Raw genomic sequence first — 12,842 nt, 5'->3', positions numbered from 1 at the left:
TTCCTCCATTTCCGAGTGATTTCAGAGCTTTTGAGAAGGGGGTTTCAACTAGAAATTGAAAGGTAAGTTAATTCCACACCCCTTGAGTTAAATACATAGATTATAGGTGGATTATAACTAGTAAATCTTAGAAATCAAAGACTTAGATAAAAAAAAACCTAGATTTTTATAAAAGTGAGATTTTAACCACGAAAATAGTTATAGAATCAGATAGAAATTATATATTTAAGTTCTTGAGATTATGGGTAACGTTTTTATCCGAAAATTTCCAGAATCCGAGCATGTGGGCCCGGGTGAATTTTAGGAATTTTATCATTTTGGATAAGATAATTTATTTAATAGATAAATTTTAAATCATTTAGCATATATTAATTATTGTGTATAATATTTAGATAGTTTCAGATCTTTCGGCGTCGAATCAAGAATTCAACGTGACGTTGTAATCGGAAAGTGGACTTTGAGACGAGGTAAGTCTCTTGTCTAATCTTGTGAGGGGAAAATTACCCCATAAAGATTAAATTGAATAATTATTGCTAATTGCGGGGGCTACGTACGCACGAAGTGACGAGATTCCGTGCGTAGCTACTATTAATACTAAAGTCCGGGTAGTTTAGGACTCAAAGCATGAATTACATATGTACATTGTATTCTTTGTTTAATTAATATTAATTGATATATATGAATATATTGTGAATTGTCAGATAAAGATATTAAAGGATGGAAATCTCATATGCTTGATTTTCTGTTTTAATTAATTAATTGTTAAAAGAAATTGTTCTTCCTCCTGAATTTATCTTATAATAAATATACTCTCCTTCCGGAGGTACATAAGAAAATGTCCTTCTTTCTTGTGGAGTGGACCGAATGCCTCGGCAGGATCATTCATCTATGGATCGCGCCGTACGTCCCTCGGCAGTGTACACGATACTCTGGATCGGGTCGTACGTTCTCGGCAGAAATCGTGCTTAATAATAATAATTACACGATACTTTAATAGTTATTTCAAGCTTGCGAAGCTAAATGATAAATTGGAGAATCTTTGAAATTAAATGAATTATTATTCCTGCTTGTTAAGGAATTAATTGTTATTCCTGTAAATGAGATTAATTGATAAATTAAAAATTATTTGAATTTAAGGAATTTAATTAATATATTGAGAATTGTTGCATTTGAAGGAATAAGATTATTTCCGCTGGTTAAATAAATTATTGTAAATTCTGTGAATCATGCTGATTTAGATATTCTAGTTGTATTTCAGTTATTATTATTGACCCATAGTGAGTGTCAAAGTCAGTCATCTCGTCTCTACCACTTCGAGATTAGGCTTGATACTTACTGGGTACACGTTGTTTACGTACTCATACTACACTTGCTGCACTTTTTGTGCAGGACCTGAGGCAAGTACTAGTGGGGGACCTATCGTCTTACACCCACGTTATCTAGGGGGCATAGTGGTGAGCTGCCTTTTTGGGCCGTTCTGCAGCTACTAGTGTCTCTCCTTGTATTTTTCATTCTGTCTATTTTTATTTCAGACAGTATTTGAGGTTTTGTATAATCTACTAGATGCTCATTCACTTGTGACACCGGGTCTTGGCACACACATTGGTAGAATTTGGTGTTTTTTTTTATTTTTTTGGTTTTAAATTTTGTCAATATATGCTTAATTTATTAAGTTGGCTTGCCTAGCTGTAGTGTTGGGCGCCATCACAACCTATAGGTTAAATTGGGTCGTGACAGAGTGTTTGCTCGAACTCGAAGTAAATGTAACCCGTAGGCTTAATGATCGAGTGGGTGATTTGCTCGAACTCGAAGTAATGTAACCCGTAGGATTAATGGTCGAGTAGGTGATTTGGTCGAACTCGAAGTAGGATAGCCCTTAAGCTTAATGGTCGAGTGAGTGATTGCTCGAACTCGAAGCAATGTAGCCCGTAGGCTTAGTAGTCGAGTGAATGATTGCTTGAACTTGAAGTAATATAGCCCGTAGACTTAGTAGTCGAGTGAGTGATTGCTCGAACTCGAAGTAATATAGCTCGTAGGCTTAATGGTCGAGTGATTGATTGCTCGAACTTGAAGTAATATAGCCCGTAGGCATTTAATAGTCGAGTGAGTGATTGCTCAAACTTGAAGTAATGTAGCCCGTAGGCTTAGTAGTCGAGTGAGTGATTTCTCGAACTCGAAGTAAGATTAGCCCTTAGGCTTAATAGTCGAGTGAGTGATTGCTCGAACTCGAAGTAATGTAGCCCGTAGGCTTAACGGTCGAGTGAGTGATTGCTCGAACTCGAATGGTAAAGAAGAAATTTTTCTTCGTAGCCCATGTGTTCATGTTTTGTGTCAATGCTCGGGCTAACTACATGGGCATGGATCGTTTGACCATTTGGCCCTTACAATTTTTCATGTCGAGACACTGTTGCCATGAAATAACGAAGTAACTTCCTTTGCACCGAACTTGATAATCATCGTTGATATGTTCAATGACAATGTCCCCCAATACTCTGCCGAAAAAACCATTTGGGACAAAAACCGGTCTAAGGAAAAAAGAGTGCAGTGCTTGCTCTCTGGCCTAAAGGCTTCGAGTTGAATAATCCGTCCGTTTTTGGTCGAACACCTGCAAGGGTTAGTTTCGAAATATAATTGAACGGGAGGGAGTGGGTCGTACCTTAGCAGTAATATCATTTTAGGCGTGGCACGTTTCAATTTCTTGGTAGTTGATTGTCATTTTATCACACCGAGCTTGTAGGATTTTCACTATACGGCTGGTATCGGTCTCTGATCGACCTTTGGTTGGTAGCCCTTTTAATAACGGACCCAGAACCCAACTGGTCATCTTTGACTCGTATTTTGGATTGATATCGATTGTGCACATCGGCCCAAGTAATAGCTGGGTACTCAATCAAATTATACTTCAGCCGCCGTGAAGCCATCGAGCTTCGTTTGTTTAGACCTTGAGTGAAAGCTTGAACAGCCCAATCGTCTGTGACTGGTGGTAGATCCATTCGTTCCATTTGGAAATGAGATACGAATTCTCTTAGCATTTCGTTATCTTTTTGTCTTACCTTGAATATGTCTGACTTTCTGGTCTAGACCTTTATGGCCTCAGCATATGCTTTTACGAAAGAATCTGCAAGCATAGCAAAAGAATTGATAGAGTTAGACGGTAAGTTATGATACCACATCATTGCTCCCTTTGTCAGGGTTTCACCAAATTTTTTCAATAATACATATTCGATCTCATCGTCCTCTAGATCATTCCCTTTGATGGCACGTGTGTAAGAGGTGACATGTTCATTGGGATCGGTCGTTCCATTATATTTAGGAATCTCGGGCATGCAAAACTTCTTTGGGATCGATTTAGGAGCCGCGCTCGGGGGGAAAGTCTTTTGGGTAAATTTTTTGGAATCTAAGCTCTTCAATATCAGTGGTTCCCCCGGGATATGATCAACCCTGGAGTTATACGTTTCCATTTTTTTGTTATTTGCCTCGATCCTACTTTCTCCTCACTTTATTCGTTTGGTCAGTTCTTCGAACATCTTAGTAGTTTCGGGATTAGTCCCCGATTCTTTCTCATTTGACCTTAATATAGCTGGCTCCGTTCCGTGGGTGATTTCTCGGGGTGGACTGGGCTATGGTCTGCTCGGCACATAGGTTTGACTCTGCAACTGAGCTATCGCTACATGTTGAGCTTGCAATATTTCAAAAATTATATGCAAGATGATTCCGTCTTCGGTAACGTTGTGGGTGTCTCGAGCTGCAGATCGAGTACCATCATGAGCACTATTTTCAGGTTCAGAACGTTGGTTTGCCTCAATAGCCACATGCGAATTAATGTCTAATGGTACTTCGACTCGGGCCCCAACGACATCGACAAGAGGCCTTTCGGCCCTGGGAGTCAAGTTGTTGTTCTCACCTTGAAGGCCAACTTCGTTGTCGATAGGTAAGGCCATTAATTGAGAGTTCGTTGTTGCTAATCCGAAATCAAAGACACTTTCAACAACAAGCGTAAAATTGTGTGTTTTGCATATTCGTATCAAATAACTACTGTTATCCTTAGCCCCACGGTGGGCGCCAAACTGTTTACTCGAAAAATGGATAGAGTTGAATTTGTACGTAGTTCTAAGGGTATATGGTATAACTTGACACAAATCTTAAGAGTAAATAGAAATATCGAATATTAACTATAAAGAATGAAAAATAAGCAAAGTTGAAAAGAGGATGATTTATGGATTAAGCAAGATGAATCAATCTATGAAGCTAAAAAGGATAATTCTTCAATATGAGGGGTGTATAATATCTGAGTTACAATGTATGTCAAAAACTTGTCCTTTTACAGAAATATAGCCATCCATTTTATAGCGGGGGATCCTACTTTAGATATAATTAAAAATACATAGTGGGGAACCCATGATAAATTAGTTTTTCCCTAATTCCCATCGAGATTCTCTCCCTTATTGCGGCTGCAACGACTCTTGTCTATGAGCTCGATCCTGATCGGACTCGGTATTGGTCGATATTGGTCGGTTTCCAGCTTTGGAGCTCGACGCGGGTTTGAGGTCGATGCTGACTCGGGGTCCGGTAATGACTTGGGCTCGGTATTGGTTGGCCTCTGGCCTTTAAGCTCGATTCCATCATATCTCATCATAGTTCGATTCGGACCCGAGCTCGATAATGACTTCGAGCTCGGTATTTGATTTGTACCTGAAATTTGAAGCTCGTTTGTGCCATCTTCGGATCCATTTCGATTTTATGAATACTTTCTTCGGTCCATTATGATCCTACCTCGATCAGTCGTACGAAGGCCGAAATCAGTTTCGACCATATACAGATAGTCCCCTCGTTTCTCGGGAAGGATGTGGCGAGAAACGATATGATTTTCCAACGACTCGATTGGATATGCATTGATGTTCGCATCGAGCCCGACCATGACGTACGTGATAGCTGTCCCGTCGGTTCAGTTTTTCAAGGCATTTAATGCGTGTCAGACGGTGGTCGACCACCGCTGATGTTGAATCGCCATTTGCTCAATCTATAAATAGCCTCTCCTTTTACTAATTATCACTTTTACATCTTCAATCTCCAAATTTTCCAAGTTCTTCTTGTAAGTTCATCTGTAAATCTGTGATTTTTTACTGCAAAAATCTTTCTAAAAAAATACTGAATCTTTGTTACCTTCTTCTATTTTCGATTTTTAAATCCAAAATGGCGAAAACATCAAAAATCATTCCTCAGAAAGCAAAAGCTTCTTCTTCATAGCCTGCCGTCGACAAAACACCGGTGGAGCCACGGTCCGAGGAGTGCGTTCCTGGGGTGTGTGTTCTTACCTCTGATTTTAAGGTCAACAAAGGCTCGTCGGTTCCCGGCCGATGTGAGCTAGTATCGAGGTATATGTGTTCGATAACCAAGGGGCACCTCAAACAGCTAAAGAAAGATTGCAATTGGGAGAACAAAGAAATAGTAATCTCGTCTCCTGAAGAAGATATCACCACTTACGTGAAAGGGTTTTTAAGTCTGTATACTTATCCTTTCACGTTAGGTCCCCTCGACCCTATTATTATTGATTTCTGCCGTCAATACCAAATAACCTCAGGCTAGATCCATTCTTCTTTTTGGCGGATCGTTATTTTGATCCGTTACTTCGTGAACAAAATCGAGGGGATGCCTTTCACCCTCGACCATCTCATTCGATTGTATTGTCCTCACCTCTTTCGAAGCGGGTTAATAAAACTTCAGCGCCGAGCTACTAACTAATTAACGCAAATGATCATGACCTTGTGAAGCTTCTTGTGTGTTTCGAAATTAACTAGTTGTAGTAGTGTTTTCGATATATAAAATGAGGATATATATATATATATATATATATATATATATATATATATATATATATATATATATATATATATATATATTATAAAGCAAATGATCATGACCTTGTGAAGCTTCTTGTGTGTTTCGAAATTAACTAGTTGTAGTAGTGTTTTCGATATATAAAATGAGGATATATATACACACACGACATCATCCTACAAATTACCACAACATTTAAAGTTACCATAGCATGTCTAAGTGTTGATTCTAATATATATATATAGAGAGAGAGTAGCTAGAGAATATTTATAAGAAGTATTTAGAGTTGCTTTAGTTTTTGTTACACCATCTGACCTATTAGCCAATATGTTGTATTTAGACAAGAAATGATTTATTAAAATAAGTCACACGTGCATGTTTTTTTCGATATTTATTAAAAAGACATGTAAGTTTATATTCTGATTTTTTGTGTTATAATTAGTATCATAACGATTAATTTATGGTGAAAAGAGTTCAAAAATCTGCGTAATATTTTGCGTAACAGCCATCTCTATTAAATTCTACGCAACGGATATGAAGATAATACCGAATCAAATATAGAAGCTAGAACCACAATAAATTAGAAGCTATGACCAATTTAGACTAAAGAAATCCTAAATTAACTCTAAGAACCATTTAATTGTAACCATGATCTAATAGTATCCTCAAGAGAGATGCTTCCTGTTGCAAATACAAGGGCAAGTCAAAAGGCAATAATTGGATTTTTACCATTAATCTCTCACAACACAATCGCTAATTAAACTCAAATTAAAGAAAGTAATAAAATGCATAAATGCATAAAAACTCATAAAATGCATTAACGTAAAGTAAAGAGACTACTTTTGTCATCAAATCCAATTCATAGACAGGGAGCATCCTTTTTCAGGGGATGTATACCACCAACCATTATTTGGGCTGTTATTTAGCAATTAGCTAATACTTATTTTATCCTGAAAATTTCAACTAAAGATCTTAATTTCAGGATAAATTTAAAATATTTGTATCCTAAAAATTTGTACTGGAAAACTGAATTCAGAATATATTGGCTAATTCCTAAATAGCAGCTCTTTAGAGTGGCTACTTGGTGTCGTTCCTACTCTGTTTTCTCTTTAAGAACAATAGATAATTGGGCCTAATATCCAAGGCCCAATAAGTCAATGGACTGTCACTATGCAATGAGAAGGCGAAAGCCCAGGGAATCGAGAATCTGAAGAAAGCATATCGGTGCCATTCGTTTCAAGATTAAGGTGGCCCACTGAACAAATCATAGGAAAATTAGAGAGGAAAAAAAAAGGTGTGTCCATCTGTCATTTTATCATTATCTCTGCGTCATTTTCTCTCACAAAAACCCTTTGGCTACTGCTTTGATTTCGTATACCCCCAAATCTCCTCCTATCTTTCAACTTTACTCTTACCCCAACACAACTCTTTGTAGTCATGTCTGAGGTGCATCACTGTGTACACTTCAATTTCATAGTTTACTGATTAATAATTTGATTCAAATCCAATCATTTCTTGTATCGTCAATTTGCAATTTTATTAGAGATTGGATTTTTTTAAATTGGGGTTTTGAGATTTTTTTTGTGGGTGTGTGGGGATTGTTTTTGCTTTGGTAAATATTTCTAGTATTTGATTTCTGTTCCTTATATTTCAAGTTTTTGCTTTTTTTTTTTTTTTTTGGTTCAAGCACTTATTTATCTGTTCAATTTTTTTCAGGGAGAGAAAGTTTTGCCTACTGCATCAGCAGGTATATTTCGTCACTATTATGGCTGCTTCATGTTTATATTGAATTTTTAATGTGCATATTTGTATGTGGGCTTTAGTATCTGTATGTGGGTTTTACCGTTTTAGTATATGTATGAACCTAACACAAAACAGGGATTCTTGAATGATGATATTCCAAGAGGAAAATTGTTGAGATTATGAGCAAGAGTGGTGAAATGGGATGAAGTATGTGGCTGAAAGTAGGATGTTGATATTTGCATAAGCTATATTACTTATTTAATCGAATTTTACTTAATGTATGGTGAATGAAGAATTAGTTATGTGAAAAGCTAGGGTGTATTTGGATGTTGTAGAATTCAAGCTAAAAACGTGCTAGTGATGATTGATTAAAAAAGCACTTAGATGCAGGCGCGGAAATATAGTGATGCTTATACCAAAGGTTCTGGAAGTACTATAAAGTTTTAGTTCAAAAGCCATATTTTCAAGATATATGGGACATCGAACCCATTAAGCAACCTCCAATAATGTTACCTTCTTAATTGGTGCATATGACTTATCCAAGAAACTTGAGTACGGCCATATATTATTCATGCATGCAATAAGCCACCCCTCAGTCCCAAACTGGTTGGGGTTGACTATATGAATTCTCTATGAAACTAAATTTATGGACGTGTGCACTTTCATATATCTGTTGGTCAGGAATCAGGATGGCCGGTCATAATACATGTTTGAATGTTTTGATCTTGCTAAAATTTGATATCATCCTTTGCCTGCTTACTGTCATTGTTTTGGCACAGTTTTGTCTAGATTTCTGCATCTTATATTTTCTCATGACTTGGAAGTATTACGTTACTGGTATTCTGAGCTTTACAGCTTGTTGTATCTCTTACCAAAGATGAAACTCTATGGCATAACCGATAATGAGTGCTCTACAAAATTGTCTTGATTGTGTATTCTTTTGTTTGAAAGAGAAATTGCAAAGTGGAAGACACAGTTTTAAGTTGCTGAAGAAAGTTCAATTTTTTTTCGTTTTTCAGATGAGAAGTCTGGGGCATCTGAGAATAAAAAATCTTCTGAGTCTTCCTCCACAGAAGCACCATCAGGAGAGGCGAGAACAACCTCTACGGCTGCGGCTGGAGCTGGGCTTCAAAATCCCTTTGATTTCTCAGCCATGTCTGGACTACTTAATGTACATACATGTTACTATGTAGAATAGAAGTTTTGCTGTTTTCCAGGCTTCCAGTTGATAAACTTTTTTTCATACTAATATTTATTTGTGTCCTGGACTTCTAGTTGACTATTTCTTTTCACATTGACAAATCTTCTCCAACATACGATGTTAATTACTTACCTTTGACTAATAGGATAGTAATTGATCAAAGGAGGAGTTATTAGGTAGACTAAAAAGTAATTACATATTTAAATCTCTTTTTGGTTGAATACATGGTGCTTGAGACACGAAACTGTGGAGGATTCGCAAACTACTTTGACAGAAAACAAAGCCCTAACACTTGGTGAAAACCAATTTTATTGTAATTTTGCTGCTTTGCTTTTGTCATTTCTTTGTTGATTGATAAACTTTGAGTTATTTGTATACTGTATTTTGGTTTATTCTGCATAATTCTTTTATGCTGTGGCTGATGTAGGACCCAAGTATCAAAGAACTAGCGGAGCAGATAGCGAAAGATCCTGCATTTAATCAGATGGCGGAGCAGCTTCAGAAGACCTTTCAAGGTGCTGCAGTCGAAGAGAGCGTCCCCAACTTTGATAGCCAACAATACTATTCCACAATGCAACAGGTTATGCAAAATCCTCAATTTATGACAATGGCTGAGCGGCTTGGTAATGCGTTGATGCAGGTAAATGTTGTATGAGCCCTGGATTTCTTGATGAGAAATGATTCTTCTTTGAGTGATAGGCACATGATTTCTTTACTCTTTAAACTTCAGGATCCATCCATGTCTGGCATGCTTGAGAGTTTGTCAAACCCTGCTCAGAAGGAGCAAATTGAAGAACGAATGGCACGCATCAAAGAAGACCCATCGCTGAAACCGATTTTGGAAGAGATAGAGAGCGGGGGACCAGCTGCAATGATGAGGTCTTATCTCCTATTTGTTATGATTTAGGTTGCATTAACTATTCTCTCCTCATTTCTGGTCAGACCAGAATTTAGTGATATCCTGTACTTTGTTGAACACTTCACCAGCTAATTTAAAGGCATCTATCCACATCCCAACCTTTGATGTTGCAGAACGTATGCAGATTCCTTTTCACTATTTCCCATCTAAAATGAACAGACCGCCACGAATACTAATTTTGTGGGAGACCTTTTCTTCTGCAAGCTTAAGTAATAAAAATGAACATGTCATATTTTGACTTCCTAAGCTTCAGGATATGTATGTGTGTTGGGTGCGAGACATCTGGTTAGTAGATAGGACATTGCTTCCTGATATTCACAAATAAAGAATTCTTAGAAATCAAGTTTGCTCTGTGGCTAGATCTTCCATTCTTGGTTTAAGTATCATTTGTGACTGGAATCAAGAGGAGAATCCTTCTTCATAAAAGAATCTCCTTTCAATTTGGTCTACTGCAGCAGCAGACAGAGGAAAAAGTTTGCAGTTAGTCCTATTGAAGAGAGTTTCAGATGGAACGTCACTGAGCACTGAGCACATAACAGTTTATTTTGGGTTCCATCAGTTTGTTTTAGCGTCTCCTGGCTGCCCTTATAGTGTTAATATCTCAAATTGTTATATGTTTTTATGTTCTATCCTGTGCTTTTATAGCATTTTGGCTTTATGACGCTTACAGCATGCTATATGCACTATAAGCACTTTCCTTTGTTTGCAAGTTTACTGTAATACTCATTTCATCAAAAAAAGTTTTATGTAATACTCTACCTTTTGACTAGTAGATCACATATAACTATAGCTTTGCTGAATTTTATGTTCTGCACTTTGGTCCTTGATCTTTACTATCTGTTGTCGTTTTTTCTTTTAATGTTATGTTCAATCCTTCTTGGGCGTATTTTGTCCTTTTTTGGGGCATAATTCAAATGTTTTCCCTTTCCTTTCTCAGGTATTGGAATGATCAAGAAACACTGAAGAAAATTGGTGAAGCAATGGGTTTTGCTGCTGGGGGAGAGGGTGCTACCTCTTCCGCAATACCTGGGACCGATGAAACCGAAGAGGCTAATGAAGATGAATCTGTTGTTCACCAGTGTGCTAGTGTTGGTGATGCAGAGGTGACTTTTTAATTCAACTTCTTTTTACTTTGAGGATTAAATGTAGGGATGTCATGTTTCACTGTGCAATTTTGTTCAGAAACCTTTTTCTTGTTCAAAAGTTCCTTCCCCTTTTTGTCTGAAATTACCCCGCTGCCAACTATGTGCGCGTGTACTGTGTGATCCCTGTGATATAACATTGTTTGTACTTTTTCAGCATGAACAATCCTATTCATTTGTATTCTGTGTAAATATGTCTATTTTTCCTTTTTTTTTTCAAGTCGAATTGTTTCTATGATCTCATTAGAGACTTTGGTATCGTCCATCTAAATATATAATTGCTTGTATTTGAATTTTAGGGCTTGAAGGCTGCACTAACTGCTGGTGCTGATAAAGACGAAGAAGACTCAGAAGGAAGGACGGCATTGCATTTTGCTTGTGGATATGGCGAGGTAAGAAGTTGTTCGATATGATCTTCATCTAGGACCTGTAGTATACTCATGTACACAAATATGTTCCAGTTTGCCATTTTGTATATATCCAGCATTCTAGGATATCCAATTTGGCTATCTTATTTATTTAACAAAGCTTGGAAGCTTCATTTCCGGGTGGATTAGTTCTTTCTAAAAGTACCAATTAATTATCCCTCAGAATTTTGGACTTTGGAACTTTCATTTTTGACCTTTTTTTCTTTTACTTCTGGACATTGTAACCTGAGATTGTATAGTTTTCACTTTGATTGTATAGTTTCTTTTCGGGCTTGTTTACATTAGCAATTTAGTCTGAATCGCTGAGCAGTTTTGACAATGTTTAAAGTTGGGCTGCAATGATGTCTAGCCACACTTGATGTCATGGGTTTGGCATAGAGTTATGATATATTGTTTCTTTTCCTTTTAAAACTGTCCCGGAAAGCTCTCAGTTTGCTTCAGATTCAGAGTGCGAGGAAAGCATTATATACTATTTTGGGTTGGGGAAGGGGGGGCACAGTTACCAGTTACTAGAAATCATCAATCAGTTAAAAAGAATATGATTTTTTATTTAACATCCATCTAAATGGAAATCTCCACGTTGACGAGATAGGGGATTTAAGGTTGGCTAAGTGCTATTTTAGAGTATATTCCCATTGAAGTAAGCCAATGTTTCTCGAATATTCTTTCAGTTAAAGTAGTTTTTAATTGTATTCCAGGTGAAGTGTGCTCAGATTCTTCTGGAAGCTGGGGCAAAGGTTGATGCCTTGGACAAGAATAAGAATACTGCTCTTCACTATGCTGCTGGATATGGTAGGAAGGAGTGTGTCGCGCTGCTGCTAGAGAATGGAGCCGCTGTGTATGCCTGCTTCTCTCTGATCCTGCTGATATATTATCATCATTTTCGGCCCACTTGTCGTGTTATGCTTTGTTTTCTCATGCTGTCTACTAAATTTTCTTTTTTTTTGCGCAGAACTCTCCAAAACTTGGATGGTAAGACACCGATCGATGTGGCCAAACTCAACAACCAGCAGGAGGTCCTGAAGCTGCTCGAGAAAGATGTGTTTCTGTGAACTGGGGAGGGATGTCACAGGGTTTTATTGTCGAGCCACAGTATTTTGAGGAACTAAGGGGTCTTATTCATGGTTGATTTGCTTCTTAAGTTATCTTTGCTGGTGTATCATTTATAGTTTTGGTGTTTTTCTAAGAATTGCCTGTTCAAAAGATTCCTGTTTTTTTTTTTGTATTTGTAACATCGTTATCACCAATGTTACATTAACTGTCAACTATTTTTTTCGAATTGTCTATCAAACTTCCGTAGTTGGCTTTGTTTTGGTCGATGTCGGTGAAGGGCAGCCATGTGCATTAAGCTCCCGCTATGCGCAGCGTCCGGGGAATGGCCGGATCACAAGGATCTATTGTACGTAGCCTTAGTTTGTATTTTTGCAAGAGGATGTTTTCACGGCTTGAACCCGTGACCTCCTGGTCACATGGCAACAACTTTATCAGTTACGTCAAGGCTCTCTTTCAAAATATATCCAGTCGAGAATGAAATCTGAATATTATAGAGATAAAAGATGGTGGAAATGACA

At 37.5% G+C, this 12,842-nt stretch overlaps 1 protein-coding gene across 2 annotated transcripts; it reads left to right on the top strand.

Moving 5' to 3' along the window:
- The first annotated feature begins 7,134 nt into the window (after nucleotides 1-7,134).
- On the top strand, nucleotides 7,135-12,578 carry LOC107793888 (ankyrin repeat domain-containing protein 2B-like). Of its 2 annotated transcripts, none has more exons than XM_075237629.1 (9): nucleotides 7,135-7,450; nucleotides 7,555-7,585; nucleotides 8,601-8,752; nucleotides 9,210-9,422; nucleotides 9,513-9,661; nucleotides 10,639-10,804; nucleotides 11,143-11,235; nucleotides 11,970-12,109; nucleotides 12,224-12,570. In XM_075237629.1, the coding sequence occupies exons 3-9, from the start codon at nucleotides 8,735-8,737 to the stop codon at nucleotides 12,321-12,323; spliced, it is 879 nt and encodes a 292-aa protein (XP_075093730.1). In that variant the 5' UTR covers nucleotides 7,135-7,450; nucleotides 7,555-7,585; nucleotides 8,601-8,734; the 3' UTR covers nucleotides 12,324-12,570.
- Nucleotides 12,579-12,842: the final 264 nt, after the last annotated feature.

Source organism: Nicotiana tabacum, chromosome 19, assembly GCF_000715075.1.
Source record: "Nicotiana tabacum cultivar K326 chromosome 19, ASM71507v2, whole genome shotgun sequence".
In the NCBI taxonomy this organism is placed as follows: domain Eukaryota; kingdom Viridiplantae; phylum Streptophyta; class Magnoliopsida; order Solanales; family Solanaceae; genus Nicotiana; species Nicotiana tabacum.
The sequence above is the reverse complement of the archived record's forward strand: the minus strand, read 5'-3'. Positions and strand labels throughout refer to the sequence as shown.